At 41.0% G+C, this 25,285-nt stretch overlaps 2 protein-coding genes across 2 annotated transcripts in view; both read left to right on the forward strand.

The window, feature by feature from the left end:
- The window catches only part of Smp_157380 (hypothetical protein), a gene marked incomplete at its 5' end in the record, with an annotated part of 45,583 nt that overhangs the window by 10,280 nt on the left and 10,018 nt on the right, over window positions 1-25,285 (forward strand). The window contains 5 exons of the mRNA XM_018796083.1: window positions 1,233-1,861; window positions 1,892-1,940; window positions 5,805-5,978; window positions 11,754-11,875; window positions 12,530-17,968. Coding sequence (XP_018650331.1) covers window positions 1,233-1,861; window positions 1,892-1,940; window positions 5,805-5,978; window positions 11,754-11,875; window positions 12,530-17,968 — 6,413 coding nt within the window. The remainder of the gene's footprint in view (window positions 1-1,232; window positions 1,862-1,891; window positions 1,941-5,804; window positions 5,979-11,753; window positions 11,876-12,529; window positions 17,969-25,285) is intronic.
- Window positions 18,516-19,607, forward strand: Smp_184180 (hypothetical protein; the record flags this gene model as incomplete). Its single annotated transcript, XM_018796084.1, has 1 exon — window positions 18,516-19,607. A coding segment is annotated over one exon (1,092 nt), but the record flags the coding sequence as incomplete, so codon positions are not given.

Genomic DNA, 25,285 nt, shown 5'->3' on the forward strand with positions numbered 1-25,285 from the left:
ATTTGACTATTTAGAGGAAGTAAAAGTTGTAACGAGGTTTCTGTAGGTCAACCTGCCGAAGGGTCATTAACATGACCCGAAGATATTTAATGAAGCATGCACCTGGCTTCGTGCTTGACTGCATGTACTCTGGCTTAGTGGTATTTACCCTAGGCTTCCACCTTGATGTGGTGGTCGGGCTTGCCTATTGTAAGAAACTAATCGGGCTACACTGGCTGAAACAATCGTTCCTCAAGGTCCTGCCATGCGAAGCAGTTCGGTTGAAGAACGGTAAGACAAAAATAGTAAACCCAATGTCCGATGGGGAAGTTGTACTTCAGATTATACAGAGGTGTAACGGCTGTAATGTGTTTCTCAACCAGCGTAACGGTGATGCTGCTTTCTAACAAAGGAAGGGTGAGGGTAGAAAAAGCTGACTCGAAAAATGCACACCTAGCCTTATCACATGGATTTCAGTCTCCGGCGGTTAAGCCTCAACAAGTACTAAGATTACACAAAAACGTCTTGCGTGACCTGCCTCAAGATGTTGTCCCTTTGTACAATACGGTCATGCTCTCAGGTCACTAAGACCGATTTTGACGTAGCTTCCATCTCAGGTACCTCAAGAAGAACCCGTCAATAGTATCAGCAACCGGGAAGTGATAACCATCCCCATACCTCTAACAGCACTCAATACCACTGTATTCTGAATACTACTCATTAAAAAAACCATTTAAATACTAACGATCAAAATATTGAAAAAGTTGTCAACAATGACTGATACTGTCTCGTTTAAATTATACACAGTTGAAGAAAAAGTGTGAAATACATGCCTATTTAATGTCAGTAGGGGTTTTGTGGATATTATAGTAATTTCAGTAATTGAGATCATGAGTCAATTGAAGCTAGACCATCATGGAAAACCTGGAAGCACTGGACAGCCGTTTCGTCCTAGTATGGGACCCCTCAACAGTGCACATGTATGACTCCGCACACGGGACTCGAACTCGGGACCTCCACTTAGCTACTGAATCCTGATAGCCACTTTTTTATATATTATTATTATTTTTTATATATTTAACAGGTAATATTTTTATCATTGTATTCTTTATGAACGTATTTGATTACTTGTCATTAAGACAAAAATCGTGGTATGAGTACTCTAGGAAATTAAATATTATTATGAAGATTATCTTCAATTCAATAACTTAAATTCAATTCATTATTTATTGAAAAATATTATCTGTTTACAGAGCCAGTTTGATCATTTAAACTATGTGGTCAATCGTTCAAAACAGTTAATTGAACAATCTAAATCACTTGTGCCTATTTATCTACGAACTAATCGTATTAATTCCCCTGTAAATGGTGTAATGCTATGCGATTATGAAACACCTAAATTTAAACTAACCGCTGGTGAGCGAATTGTTATAGTTGACAATATGGCTGGTGGTGTAGAAAATAAACAGAAATTCTTATTAAGAACAGGTATTAATCAAGAGGAAGATATAACATCTGAAGCATCACATAATATGACATCTGATACATTGGATATTTGTGAAACAGATAGTGATAGTCATTCAAGAACCGAGGAAATAGACGATCGTTCAACTGACAGTAACTCTTATTTACGATATCCAAAGCCTAGAATCACAACAATGCCTTGTTGGAATTTCGGTCGTGGTCAAACCAGTGGTTCTGGTACTACAAGTAGTGATCAAACGAGTAGTACTTTTACAGAAAATGTCAGTCCATTAGGACAATCATCGTCAAAGCTTCATTGGCATGTTAGAAGTATTGATGGGAAAGTTGAAGCATTAGTACCATCTGTATGTGTATGGATTCCGTCACCCGATATGGAAGCTCAAGAGAAAGCAATAAAGTAAGCAACTATAAATTATTATTTACTTAGTTTATTTATTAAGCTGTATTTCTTAATTGCTTCAATTAACTGTTTCCTAGTAATTATCCACATAGTATATTGTTAGGCGAGATCTCACTAAATATTTCAAATATTTTATTCTTAACATTAAAATACTACTCAAAACATGTAAAGGTAACACAATTGACGACAACCAAACGTATCTTAACACAATAAAGAATTTCTTAGTAAAATCTGAGAACCATACAATAGATACTTCGTTTACAAAATGTCAATCAATTGTCTTAGATTTGATTGTTTCTTCTTTCCCATCCCCATCACTCTCTGTTCTTGTTCTCTTCTGTCCGATTTTCTCAAGCTTCTGCTTTCAGGCATTTCACATTCTTTTGGTGATACATACTACTTGTATCTGTCAACATCAGTAGCACACACTACAGCACTGGTGATTATAGGAAAAATAAGAATGATTAGTTCAGCTAAGAGAGTTCTGTTTTCGGCGAATTCATTTATAAAGCTGTACAATTGCAAATATATATACTTATTATAATGAATATTTAAACCCTTAACAATAAAACTATTATCAGTATCTCTGACTGAAAAAAAACTTTTGTAATACCTTTGTTCTACCTCACTGTTATTATGTTTAACAGACGTTTATTATCATTATTGTTGTAATTATTGTCAGCCTGAAAAATAAATGTATATATTTGCGATTGTACAGCTTTGAAAATGAATTCTCCGAAAAGAGAACACTTCACTGAATCAATCTTTCTCACTTAATGTCTCAATGGGTGTACTCTGTTTACTAATATAAAAAAAGCCAAACGTATTTGTACGCTACTAAAAAAATTCCCATATTATGAATTACAACAGCATATATAAGCAAACAATATTCCTTTCAATTAAATCCTCATCAGCCCTTTCTTTAATATACAATAATATTTATATGTCATATATTGAATTATTAAACTGATCAAGGCAGTTTGTGGAGTCAGTAATCGCATAAATAAACTGATACACTTGATGCTATTACGAGTTCACCTTACTCGGTAAACGGAACGAAGGTCAATGACACAGTGACACGATAGGCTTATTCTAATCCATTGTTCCCGGCCCGGCTAACTAGATCAAAAAGTCTTAATGAGGCGTAGAGATTGTATTCTACAAACACCCACAAAATACGAGGTCACTAAGCACATAAATCAAGCTTATTTATACAATGATAGAAACGCCCTTAGGAGAGCCACAAAATAGCGTACTAAAAAAATCCGTCAACCAATGACAGTCAAGGAATTCCGAGTGGGAAATGTGAGCTGTAGGTCAACTAAGAGTTTCTTTGCGCGAAAACATAAAATTCAAATTTTCAGGATAAAATTACAGAATTAGGACCTTTCTCAAGTGAGCTCTAGGGATCTAACCTCCCCAACGTAAACATAATAAGTAAAAACTACAAACTGAAAGTATGATGACATGTTTACTGGTTGTGTTAAGAATAATAAAGGCTTGAAACAATTTCATAATATGAAATGGGTCAGCGACCCAAAAAAAGGACATTGAAATAACGTTCATTACAAATTATCTAAATTGCATAATAAGAAGTGTTCAGACAATTGGAATGTAAACTGAGAAATCTTCCAATGTCTTACGTTGACGTATTTTATAAAAGTTTACCGGAAACGTTTGATTTACTATCTCACTAAAATCTGGCAACCATACAGTAAATAGTTAATTTGCAAACTATCAACCAGTTATTTTAATCTTGACCATTCCTTCTGCAAATATCAGTCCATTTTCTCTGATTTCAATGTTCATGCATTTTCATACCGACTGCGCTTCATTTCTGTTCTTTCCTTATCGATCTTCTGCCAAAATACATTCTATGCCTGACCATCACAATATACTACTTATGTGGATATAAGTAACCCACACCACAAATTCACATTATTAATTTGATTGTATATATTGAGTTTATTCTGCTGAAAAGTTCTTCATAAAGTTAATAGTGAAACATTCGCCTCATTGAAAACCGATTTCAAAGTCACTCCCTGTAACATTTAATCAGATTCAAAAACAACATTTCCATATAAAACAGTATTATTATAAAAGTAATAGAACATCAAATAACCATTGTCAGTATAAGCAACGATGGATAGTGGCTAGCAGTGGAATCCAGGACGCTCGTTTCGTCACATATGGCAATAAGAGACTGACCAGTTGCAGTCCTAAACATCAATGGGAAGATTCAAACAAACAATACTAAGTGAATGATTAACAGTGTTTAATAATTAGTCACATTGTGTATATGTCTAAAATCATTGATTACCGGGTTTTCGGCCTATTGAATAAAAGTTTACATGATCATCATGAGGCACAATGTTTATTGGTTAAATTTACGAAAGTATATAGTAAGTGTTTGACTAGAGGACTTGTAATCATTTAACAATTCCAGTTACTTCTCCGAGATGATTCAAATATACTGTAATCTGAAATTGTATGGATAAACTTAATCAGTTCGGAAAAATAAATAACTATCAATTACCCCTATAAATGTTTTCACTAATTGCCAAACGTTTTGCTGAGTTTCTTATAATCTGATTGTTTTTTTTTGTATTAATCAGCATAATTTTAATATTTTCATTCTTTACAGACTTTATAAAGTCATTTTGGACAGTTGGAATTACATCATAGATGAACAGTTGAAAATTTGTCTTCAATTTTTCACAATCTTATTACAACGGTTTATTGAAAGTGATGTAAGTTCTCAATACATTTTGCATATATGGCTTTTGTGTATTATTGCTCCTATCGATAATTTGCTCAGCACGTTCATATATCGAACAGGGCACGCACGCACTCACACGTTATAACAATTTCTTTGATACTACACATAGGTAGTTGTATTTTCTTACCTTACAAGCATTTTCAATGCAAACAACTACAGAATATTCCTTTTAAAGGAATTAATTATGAGAAATAAACGTATAAATTGTTGATATTAAGAATGAGTAATAACTTGATAGTAGTTAAAAATTGTCAAGTTTTAGCTCCAGATATTTCATCAGCTCCTCTCTTGTTTCCGCGAAGATGTATTCAGTACAATATTTCTTAATTAAAAGAATATTTACGGCTTTGAAGCATTGAGTAACACCGTATAATCATCAGAAAGCGTTTGTTTCTTGTTATGATTTGTTCGTACCAGTACATTTAAATCTTCTCAAAGATCTTTTTATAATTGTAGTAATGTCTCAATACAAAACCAATGCTTATCATAATTGATTGTTATTCAGCAACTTAATCTAAAACAGCCTTTTCTGTTCCAAAGCTATTATAATTTAAACGTAATCTTTTGTTCTTTATTTTCTATCCTAATCCCCAGTTTGCGACATAATTGTATTTACCTAGTTGTTTATGTATTATGGTCATCTATTTATTCATGTATCTTTTTGCACTAATCTGATTCGGAACGAAATCGGAGTGTGAATCGGAATCAGGAATAAATTTAGTGGTGTTCCAGTTGACTCGTCTTCTCTCTCTCTCGCACGCTTGTCAACTAATCAGGTGATAGAATAACTTTTGTCTCTCTAGCCAAAGCAGTAGTCTGACTTTGAATTCACGCATACTAGTGTTAAAGTTAAACCAGTAAGCCATCTTTTCAAGGTCTTAATCTGGATTGAGACAAACTATCTTCTGCATATTAGTGGGTATACAGATGAAGGACGAAACAGTGCTTAAACTCGGTAAAGAGGAAATTTCGATCTGCGATTTTTAGGTATGACACAGAATCGTGGTATGTTTGGCTTTCTAAGTTCAAATGAATCATAAATGGGCAGTGAGGTCCCCTCTTTTTATAGCTTCTGTTAAACGTTTCAATATTACAAATCACTAAGAAATACTCTCACTCTTTTCAACATTGTTATTTTGTTTTATATCGATTAATCGATAGGGTTTAACTACAGATGATGATGAAGCGTTTAAACGATTTCTAAACAACTTAGTATTCTCTTTAACTGAACCACCAACAGCTGAGGCGGAAAATTTTAATAAAGAATTCTTACGACTTATTGATGCTACACGTGAACATTGGAATAAAACAAAGACATGTAAGTTTTTCTCAACAGTATGTTTTAGTCATTTAAAATAATTTGACGGTATCTACAAGGAAACAATGAAAAAGATCAATTAAATAAAACGAGGTTTCGTTGTCTTATGAAAGATTATATATTTAATTGGTCATAGTAACTTTTATTCTATAAAAATGACTACAAGTGTGGATCGCATTTCCATACATGTATAATTTGGTGGAGTTCCGTTCGCTAAGCTGGATAGTTTAATTGTGAAGCCTTCATTGTTCCTCTGAACAACATCATCAGCACAAACTTCAGGTACAAGTGAAGTATTCCAATTTCTCCCCATATGCCTGAAAGCTTGTTCTATCGACCTCAATCTTGATCGGTTATTGTTGTCCTTTAACCTATCCTTATCTGTATCTTTATTTTAATTGTCTCTATCACATATTTGACTTTTGGTCCTAGCTTTGCTTATGCTTTTTTGAATGGTTGATAAGTCGGATCGATTACGATATGCTTTTGATTCCTAACTGACATGAGTCGCAAGCTTCTACACATTCTCTATTATCATCAGTGTTTTTCCAAGTTTTTAACATCCTTCCGAATGTGAGTCTACATGCATTGATATAAGCGAAGATATATCATGGCGTTTGACCGCTGCTTGATATTTGTCCATGAGAAGACGAGAAGGACGTCCACTTTGTCCGATTTAGTGTCTCGAGCAGTTGAAACACCTTATTTTATAGACGTTGTTTGGCTTTACTTCATTTATTCATTTGTACAAGACTGAGTGAAGTGTTTTTTTTGGTTTATGTGCTACAATTATTCCAAACGGTTTCAATAATGTCTTTCTAACTTCTGATGCCGAATCGCAGGAACGCTACTTAAAACCAATTAAGTAATTTCCGTCACGGAATGAAAATTAGCTATTTCTAACATGAGTTAAATCATCAGTACTCGCCAATTTTCATTTGTCCCTCAATAGATCTCAGCCTTTGACATGAACCACCCAAAAAGTTAAGTCTTTCTCAATAATGACACTCAATCTTAAAAATGTCAAAGTGACGTTTCTGTTATGAATACTATAGATAACATACTCTACTCTATAGATAAAAGTAGTATATGAAATTAAGTATGATCAATTCATTTAGTTTATTCTTTAAATATATTTATAGTTGGGACTCGTATACCAGGTAGCATTCATCTACGTCGAACAGAAATCGCAATATTTCAAAGTCTGCTTGATTGGAATAAAGTGAGTTGTTAAATTTTACTCAAAGTAAATTTATTCGTATATTACATATACATACATATATATATTTATAATATCAATTATTTTATAATGAATTTTTATAGTTGAAATCATGAGTCAATTGAAGCTAGACCATCATGGAAAACCTGGAAGCACTGGATGGCCATTTCGTCCTACTATAGGACTCCTCAGCAGCGCGCATCCACGATCCTATGATCAATAACCACTGAGCTATTATACTTGTAACACGAAATATTAACCTAATCCACTTGATATACAAATCAAATTCTGTGTTTTCTTAATAAACTTTCCTGCTTTAAGGACATGGAAGACATTTTGCCCAAAAAATTCTATTTTTCCATATTAATGTATTACAACATATGTATCACGATTTAAAGTAAAAATCTTTAGGATTTGTAAAATGTAAATCAAAGAACACAGATTCATTTTTTGCGAAGAACGTCTCCTTTAATCTCATCTATAAATTCATTAATCTCAATGAACAATGAGTTAGTAGTTTTTTGATGAACTTGAAATAAAACTTAATAGGCTACTTTTCTTCCAATGTAATCTTTTCAGTCTGTCGTTTGATATATATTTACTAAAATTTAACGCTCAACCCGCATAGCTAGTCGATGATATCCAAGCCAAGACCTAGGCTTATTACTTAGTGCTTGCTGATGTGAAATGTTTTTACAGTATAAAATATACTCGCTAATAGTTTCTATTCTATGATAAGTTGGAGGGAAACGAAGATAACTGAAGAGTAAGTTATTAACAATAACAGATTTAAGGTCAGCAACAACCAATCAACATCAAGGTGTACAGGACAAACTGTGAACCATATGTGGAGAAATTCGAACACTTCACTTCTACCCAGAGTTTGTGCTGATGATGTCGTTCACAAGGACGATGAAAGCTCCACGAAAGCCAGCTCAGAGAATAAAACTACATCAAAATCATCCACCTGAGCTACAAATCTTCTCCATCTCGATATCATGTATTCTTTCAGGGATTCGTTTCTCTTATTTCAAATCCGTTTATTTTTTAAAAATAATATTGCAAATCAAATCAAATATGAAATAAAGATTCGAACTCACTTATAAAATGTTCTTTCATTGCTATTGAATAAATCTCTATCTATATAAGAAAGTTCAATATGATATTTAAAGTGAAATTTTAACTTCATTATAAATAATCTACTATAATAAGTAATCAGTTTAATATCAGAATGGATTTTGTAAGTAATATAGTAATTTTGATACTTGAGATCATGAATCAATTGAAGCTAGACCATCATGGAAAACATGAAAGCACTGGGCAGTCCTTTCGTTTTATTGTGGGACTCCTCAGCAGTGCACATCCATGATCTGATGTGACTGGTAGGTCCTGGGTTCGAATCTCGCGAGGTGGGATCATCGATGTGTACTCCTGAGGAGTCTCACCATAGAACGAAACGATCGTCCAATTCTTCCAGGTTTTCCATGATGGTCTAGCTTCAATTGATTCATGATCTCAACTATTAAAATAATCATCATAAGTTTGAATATTCTGTATAATATATATTTTTCTACCTTAATTGTTATTAAATGATATTCCCATTAGGATATTATATAAAATAGGAGTCAATTAAGAAAATATTTCATTTCTTTTAACTTCCCATCATCATCATATCTCTACATGGATATTATTTAGATATTATAAGGGGATATAAATTTAGATATTGTCAAAATGGTTACAATTCAATTAACGTTGTGCGTTAAAATTTAGTGTCAAGTTGGAAAAATTGTTTATTTAACAATAATCAATTGATTGATTTTATTACTAATACTTATTACAGAAGGTATAACTATTTATAAGAAGAAAAGTGTGAGTGAATATATAGGAATTCGATAAATAGTTAAAGGAGAGATAGGAGACTTCATAAATTTCGCATATTTAGTTCAGTTTATTTACGTGTGCTTACTTACGCCTGTTACTCCCAGTGGAGCATAGTTCGCCGACCAGCATTCTACAACCCACTCTGTCCTGGGCCTTCCTTTCTAGTTCTATCCAATTGTTGTTCATTCTTCTCATGTCTGTCTCCATTTCTCGGCATAATATGTTCTTTTTATTTATTATGATTTTCATTGTACATAAAAGGTGAAATCTTGAAACAAAGACCACATTGAAAGTGAATGAATAGGTAACATTAAAGGTTATTTATCAATCAATTTAATGATCAGTGTTAACTAGATATACAAAGATACAACTTTTATAGTCTTCCTCTGAACTTCACCATAAAAAATGATATTTAGAAATAAGATGATGAACTTGACTAAGTATAAGTTAGGTTTAATTGGCTCATCAGGATTTGGAAGGCTGATTAATTGAATTACAATCATTTGGTTGACAATGATTTTATATTCAATTATAAAGTCTACATACATATATATTGGTATGTAACCTATAGTGAGGAACTGATTGTAAAGAGAAGTTATTTACCCAACTTAAATTATCGTTGTTCGAGTGGTTGCCTTACATGCTAGTTAAAAATTCAAAGAACTAAGATCATTTATAGAGCTTACTTTTGATGTTTAATTACCACCAAGACATTTGGTTTCATATAATCCTGACAAACGCTGGGCAAACGTTGCGTTCTATCAGTTCGATTCAGTTACCACTATTGGTTTCTTAATGTATCCATGAAGAATAATGGCGAATGACCTGCCCTACTACCAAAGAAACAAATAAACTTACATAACCCTCTAGTATATATATATATATATATATATATATATATATGTTTTCACTGAACCAAACAGGAGTATGGGGTCAATAACCATAGCCAAATGGACAATTATTTTAGTCATATTAGGCGCGCACACAATTACATTTCTTTTCTACTATGGGGCCATGTGACAGTATACGGTTTTCCTACATTAGCAACAACAAAATATTCGTTATTAGTCCCCCAGACTAGAACAGTTCAACAGTGTACATCCAGCGGTTAGTTTCACTGGTGAAGGCGAGTGTGACAAAAAGCTGAATTTCCTTGACGTTACACTAAGCAAGCGAAGTGATGGCCCGTTAAGTAGAAGTGTGTATAGAAAAAGACCCTCTGTCTGTCAATATACTCACTTCTATAGCTTTACACCTATCCAATATAAGAGAAATTCGGTCAGATGCCTCACTAGTAGGGTAAAAAAGATCTGTTCTGTTGATACTTTAAGTCAGGAACTGGAATTTATCTATGACTCACTGACAGAGATCGGCTACTCTGCTGTGTTCATTAAAAAGTACATGTATGATACAAGGAAGAAGTCGGAGATTTCAACTGTTCGAAAGAAACCTTTATACATGAAATTACAATTCAACGGGGACGTAGCTAGTGATACTCTGAAAGATAGGTTAACGAAAGTTATTCGTAGGACATTCTACGCAGCCTATCTTGCATTGACTTTCTCGAGTAGACCAGTGATGTCTACTCAAACGAAGGACAAGTTACCTGAGTTGGCCTCCTCTATGTGCATTTATAAGTTCAGCTGCTCCTGTGGAGATAGCTATATCGGACGTACTACTAGGCAACTTAACCAACGAATGAGTGAACATCTACCAGCATGGTTTGGGAAGATCCAAATAAAAACAATACGCAGTTCTATCTTGGCACATCTAATTGATAGTGGTCATAGTGTAGATAAATTGAAATCATTTCAAGTGATCTATCGTATACCTCCATCGTTTCCCAACGGAGTTCGCTCCCGTCTACTTCATATAGCAGAAGCCATAGGAATTCGTACATTCCACCCTAATTTATGTGTACAGAAGAAATTCGTAACCCCCCTATCCCTTCCATGGCCGGACATAACTTAATAAATGACATTATTATTATTTGTAAAAATTTTATTTTGGTTATCATTTTTTGTAATTTTCTACCTCTTTCCGTTTGTATTCTTCACTATCTAATTACTTACATACTTCTTATTACGTAATGATTTTAACGTTTCGTGAATACTATTCTAGTCTATTTACCCACGTTTGACCTTTTATTTCCTATGTTTAACTATTGATAAGACTTTTGTTATCGTAATTTAATATTCTTACTACTATCAGTACACCTGTCTTCCCACTATCAACCTGTACTTTTAACTATTATTATGCTTGGTAACGTATTCTATTTCATTGTGATTATTGACTCAAATAGCCTTGATTGATCTAACATTTTCATATAAATATTCATCATGACGATGTGATTGAAAACAATTGTTCGCTTACATGTGTTGTTCTAAGTTTCATAATAGGAATCTTTTATATCTGTAAACTGCCAAAAAACTAAATGACAATTACAGAGCTCCGAAATCTTGATTTACTAAACCTACTAACTGTCGTTCAAACATTATCAATACGATTCAGTGGTGTTATTGGCATATTATTATTGTATTTTTAGCCTACTGAAATGCGTTTAGCATTTAAAGTTATTCAAAGTATGTTTTACATATAATCAAGATGGGTACTTCATGTTGTTTGGAATAAATAACTTTGAATAATTGTCTATAAGTAATCATATTTTTGGCCTATTTTTTTTATTTGAAAGGCACATATGAGAACTATAAAGCAGTATGAACAAGAAAACATCATACCACTCGATTTATCACAAAAACTCACTGATCTTCAAGAGCAAAGTTTTCATATGATGGAAACTGTGACACTTGTCAAGTAAGCATCATAATTTAAATCAGATTTTTAAGTATTAATTATTGAAATAAATTTGTTTTGATTCTTAAGTTAAATCAATAAATGATATTAATAAAACAAATAAATAACATTAATCCAATGTTCGAATGGGTCACACTAATTGAATTTTAGAATAAGCTGGTGGTTGGAGGTGGTCAACAGGAAACCTTGGACCCGGGTTTCGTGCTACTTGACACTCGTCATCAAGGTGTACCTGTAATCTTGAGGAAACTGGTGCTCCCTGACGGATTCAATCTCGTGCCACTCAGCTTCATAGTCAGAGACGTTACTATTGAGCTATTTGGGCCGCGACCGACCTCTTGTAAAACTGAGATGTAATCACTATTGATTGATCACTGGATGGTGATCAATGTCATGCGTGTCAAGTCCTTCTTAGTGCTGATCGAATGCTATCGATCAAGTTACAATGTGGCCACTAGTCTAGGTGGCTCGACACTGCGTGCACTATGTTGAGATGAGATGGTGGTTGAAGATGGTCAACATGAAGCCCTGGACCCGGGTTTCGTGCTACTTGGCTACTTGGATTTGACAATAATTAGCATATGTCAGGTTATTTAACAGTGTAGTTAATCGTTTTAACTTTTTATTATTCTCTTTTTTTCCTTATTTTATTAGTGATTTAGCTCAGAAGGATAAGAAAAAATTAGATAGTTTACTAAATCAATTAAGAATATGGAATAAACAAACAAAAGACAAAAATCAATTTAATATTTATTCGTTATCATCAAGTTCTGATGATGAATGGCTATCCAGTTCAGGTTCAGAGTACATAAATTCAGAAAGTACTTATGAATCGGTTGATGAAACGGAAACGTCATACATCGTTCATTCGAAACAAATTAAACAACCACTTTTTACAAGTAGTCTGAAATTTCCACATAAAACGTTTATACTGCCAGCTATATTCACATATGATGAAGAAATGGTATGTAGTTGTACTACTAGTGAAGAAATTCAAAGTATTGGTACAGGTAGTTCTTGTACGACGGATGATGAAATTGAGGATTATCAAAAATACCATTCAAAACAAGATTTTCATTCAAGATCTGATGACGATTTCTTGAATGAAAACAAAAATTTTGTAACTACATATGACAAACAAATGTTGTTAACACTTGAACGACCAATAGACACAAAAAGTAAGCCAATAACATACAAGAGCAGAAAATACATTGATACCAAAGATGGTGGGCGTTATTCAGTTGTCTATATCGAAGTAGCGCCAACTGAAGAAACTAATATACTTGATTCTACTGATCAAGAAAATTTGAAACCGTCAACAATTTCAAAATCTACACAATCAGAAGATCCTTCGAAAAAAACAAGATTTACACGGAGAACGTGGATAGAAAAGCAGCATGTTGAGGAGGCAAAGAGTCTGACTAAAATTGAAGAGTCAGCTAGAATAATTCATACAAGACCTAGTAAAGTTCAAATCACAGATATAGGTGTAGAAGCACGTCCAATCTTCAGAAGCGTTGAATGCTGTACTACAGATTTTATAACCACAACTTCACAATCAATAACAGAATTACAAAAACAACAACGTGAAATTACCAAACATAGAGAAAATGTTCAAACACAAACAGAAAAGCGCTCTGAAGATTTCATCTACGCAGTTGGGCAGTACGCACATGTAAAAGAGATAACAGAAGCTCAATTCAACCAGCTAGTTCAACGAGAAGCAGAAAAGTTGAAATGTAAAGATAAGGGCAATAAAGCTTGTCAAACTTATGAAACACTGAAAAGCCCTGAAAAAATATACAAAACTATATCTGATGATCGTAAACCACAAGAAAAAGCTGAAGAAAGTACACGACTGACAGGTGACTTTGGATGTCAGTATCAGAAACAAATAAAACTTTCTGACAAACAGGAACATTACCTCATAGAAGGTATACCTAAAACAACGATGACAGATATGTACGACATCCAAAAAAGTAACAAGGAAAATAGGGCAATGTTTGGACGGATTATCGAATCAGAATTAATAACTCAGACTATCGCATTTGTAAACCCAAACCAAATACAAAGCAGTATTAAATTTGAAGAAAGACCCACCAAACACATAGGAAGATATGTTGAGAATTATCAACACTACACGCAAATCGACGAAGAAAAGAAGCAAACAGTAAGCTCACAAGATAAAAAGGTGCAACAGACCAGCAGCCACACAGTGACGGAAGCAGTGGGAGTAGCAGAACGAGAAGTACAGGTGACTCAAACCGAACGACCAGTTGTGACCAGTGAGGATCACAGAGAGTTGAAGACAGTGAAACCTGATCATATGATGTCAGTGAGTGCCTCCTACGCAGAGTCGCCTGTCCAACAGCCACCACCTCGTCATCTGACTGAGACTGCCACACAGGCGACCTCCGTCACCACACACATCGTGGAATCCAGTCAGCATGAGATTGTCTCGAAACGCACCGTTCAAGTCAAAGCTCCTCTCATCACCGAGACCGCCTCATTAGAGTTACCGACACCTGAACCTGTTCGCAAAACATCTCTAGTGGAAGCCACACAGTTCGTGAAACGTTCCACTGTCGACCAACAAATCGACACAGTACCAGTCTCCTCGTCCGACGTGGGTGCACAGACCGAGCCACACAAATCTCTACTCGACGGTGCTGCCCATTTGTCGTTGAAACGCACCGATGCGACGTCACAAGCCAAACCTGTCCAATTGTGCATGGTGGATTCTTGGAGTGAGATACATGCACCAGTTGTTCCAGTCCAGCAGCCACCGAAACCCATCCAAACATTGGAAGCCTGTGTGCAGACGGTGAAGGAAAGTGTGTGTGTTGTGGATAGTGCGACCAGTGTGTCAGTGAAGTCGCCCGAAAGTGTGCTTGATTCGACTGCAGCTTTCGTGAAGAGACCGAATGTGAATGCTGAAGTGCAAGTGGATAGGGTGAGCACACCGGTTGTCAGTCTGACCACACACAAGTTAGAACGGGAAGTGGTCGAGAGGAGTCTGTGTACCAGCTGTGGACATCGGTACGTGAATACCGAAGAGATGGCTTGTCAAACCGTCCAGCCTAAGATCGAACCGGTTCCTGTGACTGTGAAAACGTCGAATGTCGCTATGCAGACCAGCAAGTTCTCAAGTCTGTGTCAGACAACCAGTGAACTAGTGAAACATGTGACACCAGCACCCTACGTCGAGTCAACACTATCCATGGCCATGAAGGTCGAGAAGCCAGTGACTCATGACGTTGGAATGCAGTTCGGAATGCGTGTGGCCACGCGTGTCATGAGCTCCGGCTACCAGGTGCAACAGACCAGCAGCCACACAGTGACGGAAGCAGTGGGAGTAGCAGAACGAGAAGTACAGGTGACTCAAACCGAACGACCAGTTGTGACCAGTGAGGATCACAGAGAGTTGAAGACAGTGAAACCTGATCATATGATGTCAGTGAGTGCCTCCTACGCAGAGTCGCCTGTCCAACAGCCACCACCTCGTCATCTGACTGAGACTGCCACACAGGCGACCTCCGTCACCACACACATCGTGGAATCCAGTCAGCATGAGATTGTCTCGAAACGCACCGTTCAAGTCAAAGCTCCTCTCATCACCGAGACCGCCTCATTAGAGTTACCGACACCTGAACCTGTTCGCAAAACATCTCTAGTGGAAGCCACACAGTTCGTGAAACGTTCCACTGTCGATCAACAAATCGACACAGTACCAGTCTCCTCGTCCGACGTGGGTGCACAGACCGAGCCACACAAATCTCTACTCGACGGTGCTGCCCATTTGTCGTTGAAACGCACCGATGCGACGTCACAAGCCAAACCTGTCCAATTGTGCATGGTGGATTCTTGGAGTGAGATACATGCACCAGTTGTTCCAGTCCAGCAGCCACCGAAACCCATCCAAACATTGGAAGCCTGTGTGCAGACGGTGAAGGAAAGTGTGTGTGTTGTGGATAGTGCGACCAGTGTGTCAGTGAAGTCGCCCGAAAGTGTGCTTGATTCGACTGCAGCTTTCGTGAAGAGACCGAATGTGAATGCTGAAGTGCAAGTGGATAGGGTGAGCACACCGGTTGTCAGTCTGACCACACACAAGTTAGAACGGGAAGTGGTCGAGAGGAGTCTGTGTACCAGCTGTGGACATCGGTACGTGAATACCGAAGAGATGGCTTGTCAAACCGTTCAGCCTAAGATCGAACCGGTTCCTGTGACTGTGAAAACGTCGAATGTCGCTATGCAGACCAGCAAGTTCTCAAGTCTGTGTCAGACAACCAGTGAACTAGTGAAACATGTGACACCAGCACCCTACGTCGAGTCAACACTATCCATGGCCATGAAGGTCGAGAAGCCAGTGACTCATGACGTTGGAATGCAGTTCGGAATGCGTGTGGCCACGCGTGTCATGAGCTCCGGCTACCAGGTGCAACAGACCAGCAGCCACACAGTGACGGAAGCAGTGGGAGTAGCAGAACGAGAAGTACAGGTGACTCAAACCGAACGACCAGTTGTGACCAGTGAGGATCACAGAGAGTTGAAGACAGTGAAACCTGATCATATGATGTCAGTGAGTGCCTCCTACGCAGAGTCGCCTGTCCAACAGCCACCACCTCGTCATCTGACTGAGACTGCCACACAGGCGACCTCCGTCACCACACACATCGTGGAATCCAGTCAGCATGAGATTGTCTCGAAACGCACCGTTCAAGTCAAAGCTCCTCTCATCACCGAGACCGCCTCATTAGAGTTACCGACACCTGAACCTGTTCGCAAAACATCTCTAGTGGAAGCCACACAGTTCGTGAAACGTTCCACTGTCGACCAACAAATCGACACAGTACCAGTCTCCTCGTCCGACGTGGGTGCACAGACCGAGCCACACAAATCTCTACTCGACAGTGCTGCCCATTTGTCGTTGAAACGCACCGATGCGACGTCACAAGCCAAACCTGTCCAATTGTGCATGGTGGATTCTTGGAGTGAGATACATGCACCAGTTGTTCCAGTCCAGCAGCCACCGAAACCCATCCAAACATTGGAAGCCTGTGTGCAGACGGTGAAGGAAAGTGTGTGTGTTGTGGATAGTGCGACCAGTGTGTCAGTGAAGTCGCCCGAAAGTGTGCTTGATTCGACTGCAGCTTTCGTGAAGAGACCGAATGTGAATGCTGAAGTGCAAGTGGATAGGGTGAGCACACCGGTTGTCAGTCTGACCACACACAAGTTAGAACGGGAAGTGGTCGAGAGGAGTCTGTGTACCAGCTGTGGACATCGGTACGTGAATACCGAAGAGATGGCTTGTCAAACCGTTCAGCCTAAGATCGAACCGGTTCCTGTGACTGTGAAAACGTCGAATGTCGCTATGCAGACCAGCAAGTTCTCAAATCTGTGTCAGACAACCAGTGAACTAGTGAAACATGTGACACCAGCACCCTACGTCGAGTCAACACTATCCATGGCCATGAAGGTCGAGAAGCCAGTGACTCATGACGTTGGAATGCAGTTCGGAATGCGTGTGGCCACGCGTGTCATGAGCTCCGGCTACCAGGTGCAACAGACCAGCAGCCACACAGTGACGGAAGCAGTGGGAGTAGCAGAACGAGAAGTACAGGTGACTCAAACCGAACGACCAGTTGTGACCAGTGAGGATCACAGAGAGTTGAAGACAGTGAAACCTGATCATATGATGTCAGTGAGTGCCTCCTACGCAGAGTCGCCTGTCCAACAGCCACCACCTCGTCATCTGACTGAGACTGCCACACAGGCGACCTCCGTCACCACACACATCGTGGAATCCAGTCAGCATGAGATTGTCTCGAAACGCACCGTTCAAGTCAAAGCTCCTCTCATCACCGAGACCGCCTCATTAGAGTTACCGACACCTGAACCTGTTCGCAAAACATCTCTAGTGGAAGCCACACAGTTCGTGAAACGTTCCACTGTCGACCAACAAATCGACACAGTACCAGTCTCCTCGTCCGACGTGGGTGCACAGACCGAGCCACACAAATCTCTACTCGACAGTGCTGCCCATTTGTCGTTGAAACGCACCGATGCGACGTCACAAGCCAAACCTGTCCAATTGTGCATGGTGGATTCTTGGAGTGAGATACATGCACCAGTTGTTCCAGTCCAGCAGCCACCGAAACCCATCCAAACATTGGAAGCCTGTGTGCAGACGGTGAAGGAAAGTGTGTGTGTTGTGGATAGTGCGACCAGTGTGTCAGTGAAGTCGCCCGAAAGTGTGCTTGATTCGACTGCAGCTTTCGTGAAGAGACCGAATGTGAATACTGAAGTGCAAGTGGATAGGGTGAGCACACCGGTTGTCAGTCTGACCACACACAAGTTAGAACGGGAAGTGGTCGAGAGGAGTCTGTGTACCAGCTGTGGACATCGGTACGTGAATACCGAAGAGATGGCTTGTCAAACCGTTCAGCCTAAGATCGAACCGGTTCCTGTGACTGTGAAAACGTCGAATGTCGCTATGCAGACCAGCAAGTTCTCAAGTCTGTGTCAGACAACCAGTGAACTAGTGAAACATGTGACACCAGCACCCTACGTCGAGTCAACACTATCCATGGCCATGAAGGTCGAGAAGCCAGTGACTCATGACGTTGGAATGCAGTTCGGAATGCGTGTGGCCACGCGTGTCATGAGCTCCGGCTACCAGGTGCAACAGACCAGCAGCCACACAGTGACGGAAGCAGTGGGAGTAGCAGAACGAGAAGTACAGGTGACTCAAACCGAACGACCAGTTGTGACCAGTGAGGATCACAGAGAGTTGAAGACAGTGAAACCTGATCATATGACGTCAGTGAGTGCCTCCTACGCAGAGTCGCCTGTCCAACAGCCACCACCTCGTCATCTGACTGAGACTGCCACACAGGCGACCTCCGTCACCACACACATCGTGGAATCCAGTCAGCATGAGATTGTCTCGAAACGCACCGTTCAAGTCAAAGCTCCTCTCATCACCGAGACCGCCTCATTAGAGTTACCGACACCTGAACCTGTTCGCAAAACATCTCTAGTGGAAGCCACACAGTTCGTGAAACGTTCCACTGTCGACCAACAAATCGACACAGTACCAGTCTCCTCGTCCGACGTGGGTGCACAGACCGAGCCACACAAATCTCTACTCGACGGTGCTGCCCATTTGTCGTTGAAACGCACCGATGCGACGTCACAAGCCAAACCTGTCCAATTGTGCATGGTGGATTCTTGGAGTGAGATACATGCACCAGTTGTTCCAGTCCAGCAGCCACCGAAACCCATCCAAACATTGGAAGCCTGTGTGCAGACGGTGAAGGAAAGTGTGTGTGTTGTGGATAGTGCGACCAGTGTGTCAGTGAAGTCGCCCGAAAGTGTGCTTGATTCGACTGCAGCTTTCGTGAAGAGACCGAATGTGAATACTGAAGTGCAAGTGGATAGGGTGAGCACACCGGTTGTCAGTCTGACCACACACAAGTTAGAACGGGAAGTGGTCGAGAGGAGTCTGTGTACCAGCTGTGGACATCGGTACGTGAATACCGAAGAGATGGCTTGTCAAACCGTTCAGCCTAAGATCGAACCGGTTCCTGTGACTGTGAAAACGTCGAATGTCGCTATGCAGACCAGCAAGTTCTCAAATCTGTGTCAGACAACCAGTGAACTAGTGAAACATGTGACACCAGCACCCTACGTCGAGTCAACACTATCCATGGCCATGAAGGTCGAGAAGCCAGTGACTCATGACGTTGGAATGCAGTTCGGAATGCGTGTGGCCACGCGTGTCATGAGCTCCGGCTACCAGGTGCAACAGACCAGCAGCCACACAGTGACGGAAGCAGTGGGAGTAGCAGAACGAGAAGTACAGGTGACTCAAACCGAACGACCAGTTGTGACCAGTGAGGATCACAGAGAGTTGAAGACAGTGAAACCTGATCATATGATGTCAGTGAGTGCCTCCTACGCAGAGTCGCCTGTCCAACAGCCACCACCTCGTCATCTGACTGAGACTGCCACACAGGCGACCTCCGTCACCACACACATCGTGGAATCCAGTCAGCATGAGATTGTCTCGAAACGCACCGTTCAAGTCAAAGCTCCTCTCATCACCGAGACCGCCTCATTAGAGTTACCGACACCTGAACCTGTTCGCAAAACATCTCTAGTGGAAGCCACACAGTTCGTGAAACGTTCCACTGTCGACCAACAAATCGACACAGTACCAGTCTCCTCGTCCGACGTGGGTGCACAGACCGAGCCACACAAATCTCTACTCGACGGTGCTGCCCATTTGTCGTTGAAACGCACCGATGCGACGTCACAAGCCAAACCTGTCCAATTGTGCATGGTGGATTCTTGGAGTGAGATACATGCACCAGTTGTTCCAGTCCAGCAGCCACCGAAACCCATCCAAACATTGGAAGCCTGTGTGCAGACGGTGAAGGAAAGTGTGTGTGTTGTGGATAGTGCGACCAGTGTGTCAGTGAAGTCGCCCGAAAGTGTGCTTGATTCGACTGCAGCTTTCGTGAAGAGACCGAATGTGAATACTGAAGTGCAAGTGGATAGGGTGAGCACACCGGTTGTCAGTCTGACCACACACAAGTTAGAACGGGAAGTGGTCGAGAGGAGTCTGTGTACCAGCTGTGGACATCGGTACGTGAATACCGAAGAGATGGCTTGTCAAACCGTTCAGCCTAAGATCGAACCGGTTCCTGTGACTGTGAAAACGTCGAATGTCGCTATGCAGACCAGCAAGTTCTCAAATCTGTGTCAGACAACCAGTGAACTAGTGAAACATGTGACACCAGCACCCTACGTCGAGTCAACACTATCCATGGCCATGAAGGTCGAGAAGCCAGTGACTCATGACGTTGGAATGCAGTTCGGAATGCGTGTGGCCACGCGTGTCATGAGCTCCGGCTACCAGGTGCAACAGACCAGCAGCCACACAGTGACGGAAGCAGTGGGAGTAGCAGAACGAGAAGTACAGGTGACTCAAACCGAACGACCAGTTGTGACCAGTGAGGATCACAGAGAGTTGAAGACAGTGAAACCTGATCATATGATGTCAGTGAGTGCCTCCTACGCAGAGTCGCCTGTCCAACAGCCACCACCTCGTCATCTGACTGAGACTGCCACACAGGCGACCTCCGTCACCACACACATCGTGGAATCCAGTCAGCATGAGATTGTCTCGAAACGCACCGTTCAAGTCAAAGCTCCTCTCATCACCGAGACCGCCTCATTAGAGTTACCGACACCTGAACCTGTTCGCAAAACATCTCTAGTGGAAGCCACACAGTTCGTGAAACGTTCCACTGTCGACCAACAAATCGACACAGTACCAGTCTCCTCGTCCGACGTGGGTGCACAGACCGAGCCACACAAATCTCTACTCGACGGTGCTGCCCATTTGTCGTTGAAACGCACCGATGCGACGTCACAAGCCAAACCTGTCCAATTGTGCATGGTGGATTCTTGGAGTGAGATACATGCACCAGTTGTTCCAGTCCAGCAGCCACCGAAACCCATCCAAACATTGGAAGCCTGTGTGCAGACGGTGAAGGAAAGTGTGTGTGTTGTGGATAGTGCGACCAGTGTGTCAGTGAAGTCGCCCGAAAGTGTGCTTGATTCGACTGCAGCTTTCGTGAAGAGACCGAATGTGAATGCTGAAGTGCAAGTGGATAGGGTGAGCACACCGGTTGTCAGTCTGACCACACACAAGTTAGAACGGGAAGTGGTCGAGAGGAGTCTGTGTACCAGCTGTGGACATCGGTACGTGAATACCGAAGAGATGGCTTGTCAAACCGTTCAGCCTAAGATCGAACCGGTTCCTGTGACTGTGAAAACGTCGAATGTCGCTATGCAGACCAGCAAGTTCTCAAGTCTGTGTCAGACAACCAGTGAACTAGTGAAACATGTGACACCAGCACCCTACGTCGAGTCAACACTATCCATGGCCATGAAGGTCGAGAAGCCAGTGACTCATGACGTTGGAATGCAGTTCGGAATGCGTGTGGCCACGCGTGTCATGAGCTCCGGCTACCAGGTGCAACAGACCAGCAGCCACACAGTGACGGAAGCAGTGGGAGTAGCAGAACGAGAAGTACAGGTGACTCAAACCGAACGACCAGTTGTGACCAGTGAGGATCACAGAGAGTTGAAGACAGTGAAACCTGATCATATGATGTCAGTGAGTGCCTCCTACGCAGAGTCGCCTGTCCAACAGCCACCACCTCGTCATCTGACTGAGACTGCCACACAGGCGACCTCCGTCACCACACACATCGTGGAATCCAGTCAGCATGAGATTGTCTCGAAACGCACCGTTCAAGTCAAAGCTCCTCTCATCACCGAGACCGCCTCATTAGAGTTACCGACACCTGAACCTGTTCGCAAAACATCTCTAGTGGAAGCCACACAGTTCGTGAAACGTTCCACTGTCGACCAACAAATCGACACAGTACCAGTCTCCTCGTCCGACGTGGGTGCACAGACCGAGCCACACAAATCTCTACTCGACGGTGCTGCCCATTTGTCGTTGAAACGCACCGATGCGACGTCACAAGCCAAACCTGTCCAATTGTGCATGGTGGATTCTTGGAGTGAGATACATGCACCAGTTGTTCCAGTCCAGCAGCCACCGAAACCCATCCAAACATTGGAAGCCTGTGTGCAGACGGTGAAGGAAAGTGTGTGTGTTGTGGATAGTGCGACCAGTGTGTCAGTGAAGTCGCCCGAAAGTGTGCTTGATTCGACTGCAGCTTTCGTGAAGAGACCGAATGTGAATGCTGAAGTGCAAGTGGATAGGGTGAGCACACCGGTTGTCAGTCTGACCACACACAAGTTAGAACGGGAAGTGGTCGAGAGGAGTCTGTGTACCAGCTGTGGACATCGGTACGTGAATACCGAAGAGATGGCTTGTCAAACCGTTCAGCCTAAGATCGAACCGGTTCCTGTGACTGTGAAAACGTCGAATGTCGCTATGCAGACCAGCAAGTTCTCAAGTCTGTGTCAGACAACCAGTGAACTAGTGAAACATGTGACACCAGCACCCTACGTCGAGTCAACACTATCCATGGCCATGAAGGTCGAGAAGCCAGTGACTCATGACGTTGGAATGCAGTTCGGAATGCGTGTGGCCACGCGTGTCATGAGCTCCGGCTACCAGGTGCAACAGACCAGCAGCCACACAGTGACGGAAGCAGTGGGAGTAGCAGAACGAGAAGTACAGGTGACTCAAACCGAACGACCAGTTGTGACCAGTGAGGATCACAGAGAGTTGAAGACAGTGAAACCTGATCATATGATGTCAGTGAGTGCCTCCTACGCAGAGTCGCCTGTCCAACAGCCACCACCTCGTCATCTGACTGAGACTGCCACACAGGCGACCTCCGTCACCACACACATCGTGGAATCCAGTCAGCATGAGATTGTCTCGAAACGCACCGTTCAAGTCAAAGCTCCTCTCATCACCGAGACCGCCTCATTAGAGTTACCGACACCTGAACCTGTTCGCAAAACATCTCTAGTGGAAGCCACACAGTTCGTGAAACGTTCCACTGTCGACCAACAAATCGACACAGTACCAGTCTCCTCGTCCGACGTGGGTGCACAGACCGAGCCACACAAATCTCTACTCGACGGTGCTGCCCATTTGTCGTTGAAACGCACCGATGCGACGTCACAAGCCAAACCTGTCCAATTGTGCATGGTGGATTCTTGGAGTGAGATACATGCACCAGTTGTTCCAGTCCAGCAGCCACCGAAACCCATCCAAACATTGGAAGCCTGTGTGCAGACGGTGAAGGAAAGTGTGTGTGTTGTGGATAGTGCGACCAGTGTGTCAGTGAAGTCGCCCGAAAGTGTGCTTGATTCTCCTGATTATCCTTTATTGTTGAGGGATAATGTGCATTTCATTCCCTCTTATTTAGTTGATTCATGTGTTTGTGCTATACCTTCTTTCGTTGATTGTTGGTGTCAATGTAGTTTGTCTTCTTCATCAACATCTCAGCTTGTTGATGATTGTGTTTATGTTTCTGGTGATGATTCTTTGTTGTGCCCTCTTGTTGATTCTTGTTGTAAAATGTTCGTTGGTTGCTCGTCCTTTGGAACTTCGACCGAGCCATTGAAGCCTGTTTTCCATGAACCTAAGATTCCAAACCTAATTGACACATCTGGATTCTTCCATGTTGATCATGATTATTTACCTTCAACAATTCAGGACGAAGATGTCCCTCTTGACTCTGGGGATCTTGAATGGGAGTTAGTTGACGATAATTTGAAAGATTTACATCGTTGTTTGGTTGATAGTTGTGTACAAACTGAAGAGTCGTATATTTGTAGGCCTGATTCTCAAAAAGAATACTCGCCTTCCTTACCTGGCAGCCAATTACCTACCGTCAACAGGAAAAACTTCTCAGTCCAGTATATTTATGAACCTGCTCAAGAAAATGCCGGCTGTCAAACTCAACCCATGACGTTTGATAAGATTCAGAAACACATCATCATTGATAATCAAGATGCTGAAACCATGACTGATGATATAGACTCAAAAGTCGCCGTCTTATTTCAAAACATTAGTTCTACAGACATTAGAGAACGTTTAATTGAACGTTATTACTACTCAGCACCAAGCAGTTCCGTGCTTGTTACTGACGCAGAAGTTCAAGTCAATCTGACCAGCTCAGTTTATAAAGGACATACAAAAGACTTCTACATGAAAGACATTTCTACAGACTATGTTGTTGAGCATCATATAGAAAACGAAAATGTAATACTAGAAGAATCGAGTGGACATGATGATAGTGAGCAAACTGTGTCAGGTACATCATATTCTCGATACACAAAGCGCTTGCTTCATGAAGGTAGTGTAACTGAAGTTTGGGAAAAATGTCCCCCAACGCATTCTGTCTTTGATTATTATCAAAGCCGTCGGGAGTTTGGGTCGGTACGTGAACAGGCCTCTATGGCCATGGAAGAGCCTGTCACAGCAGCAGATGTTGGCATTCAAATTGTGTTTGATTCACTTTCGCATAGTTCACCTTCTGAATCCGAAATATCAAGATCTGAATCCCCGCTTAGTGGATCAAGTTACACTTATGAAGCATATTTGATACGCTCAAGACTAGGACAAGTATGTGAAGTCCAGTGTCAATTTTGTCCTACACATATACCAACAGCATCCCAAACAGATCATTACGGAATTTCTATGCAGACTGAAAGACATGAAAAATTCAAAGAGGATATTTTTGAAATTTATCGAAGAAGACTAATAAAAGATCAAATTGCAGAAGCATGGACTCAAGTTGAACAAGATTCATACACAGAATCTCGAATGGAACAAGTTAGTGAACCTATCGACGTAATCGAAGAACGTATCTTGGAGATAACTGAGAAGAAAAGTAAAAGGTT

This window comes from Schistosoma mansoni, chromosome 2, assembly GCF_000237925.1.
Source record: "Schistosoma mansoni strain Puerto Rico chromosome 2, complete genome".
Classification (NCBI taxonomy): Eukaryota; Metazoa; Platyhelminthes; class Trematoda; order Strigeidida; family Schistosomatidae; genus Schistosoma; species Schistosoma mansoni.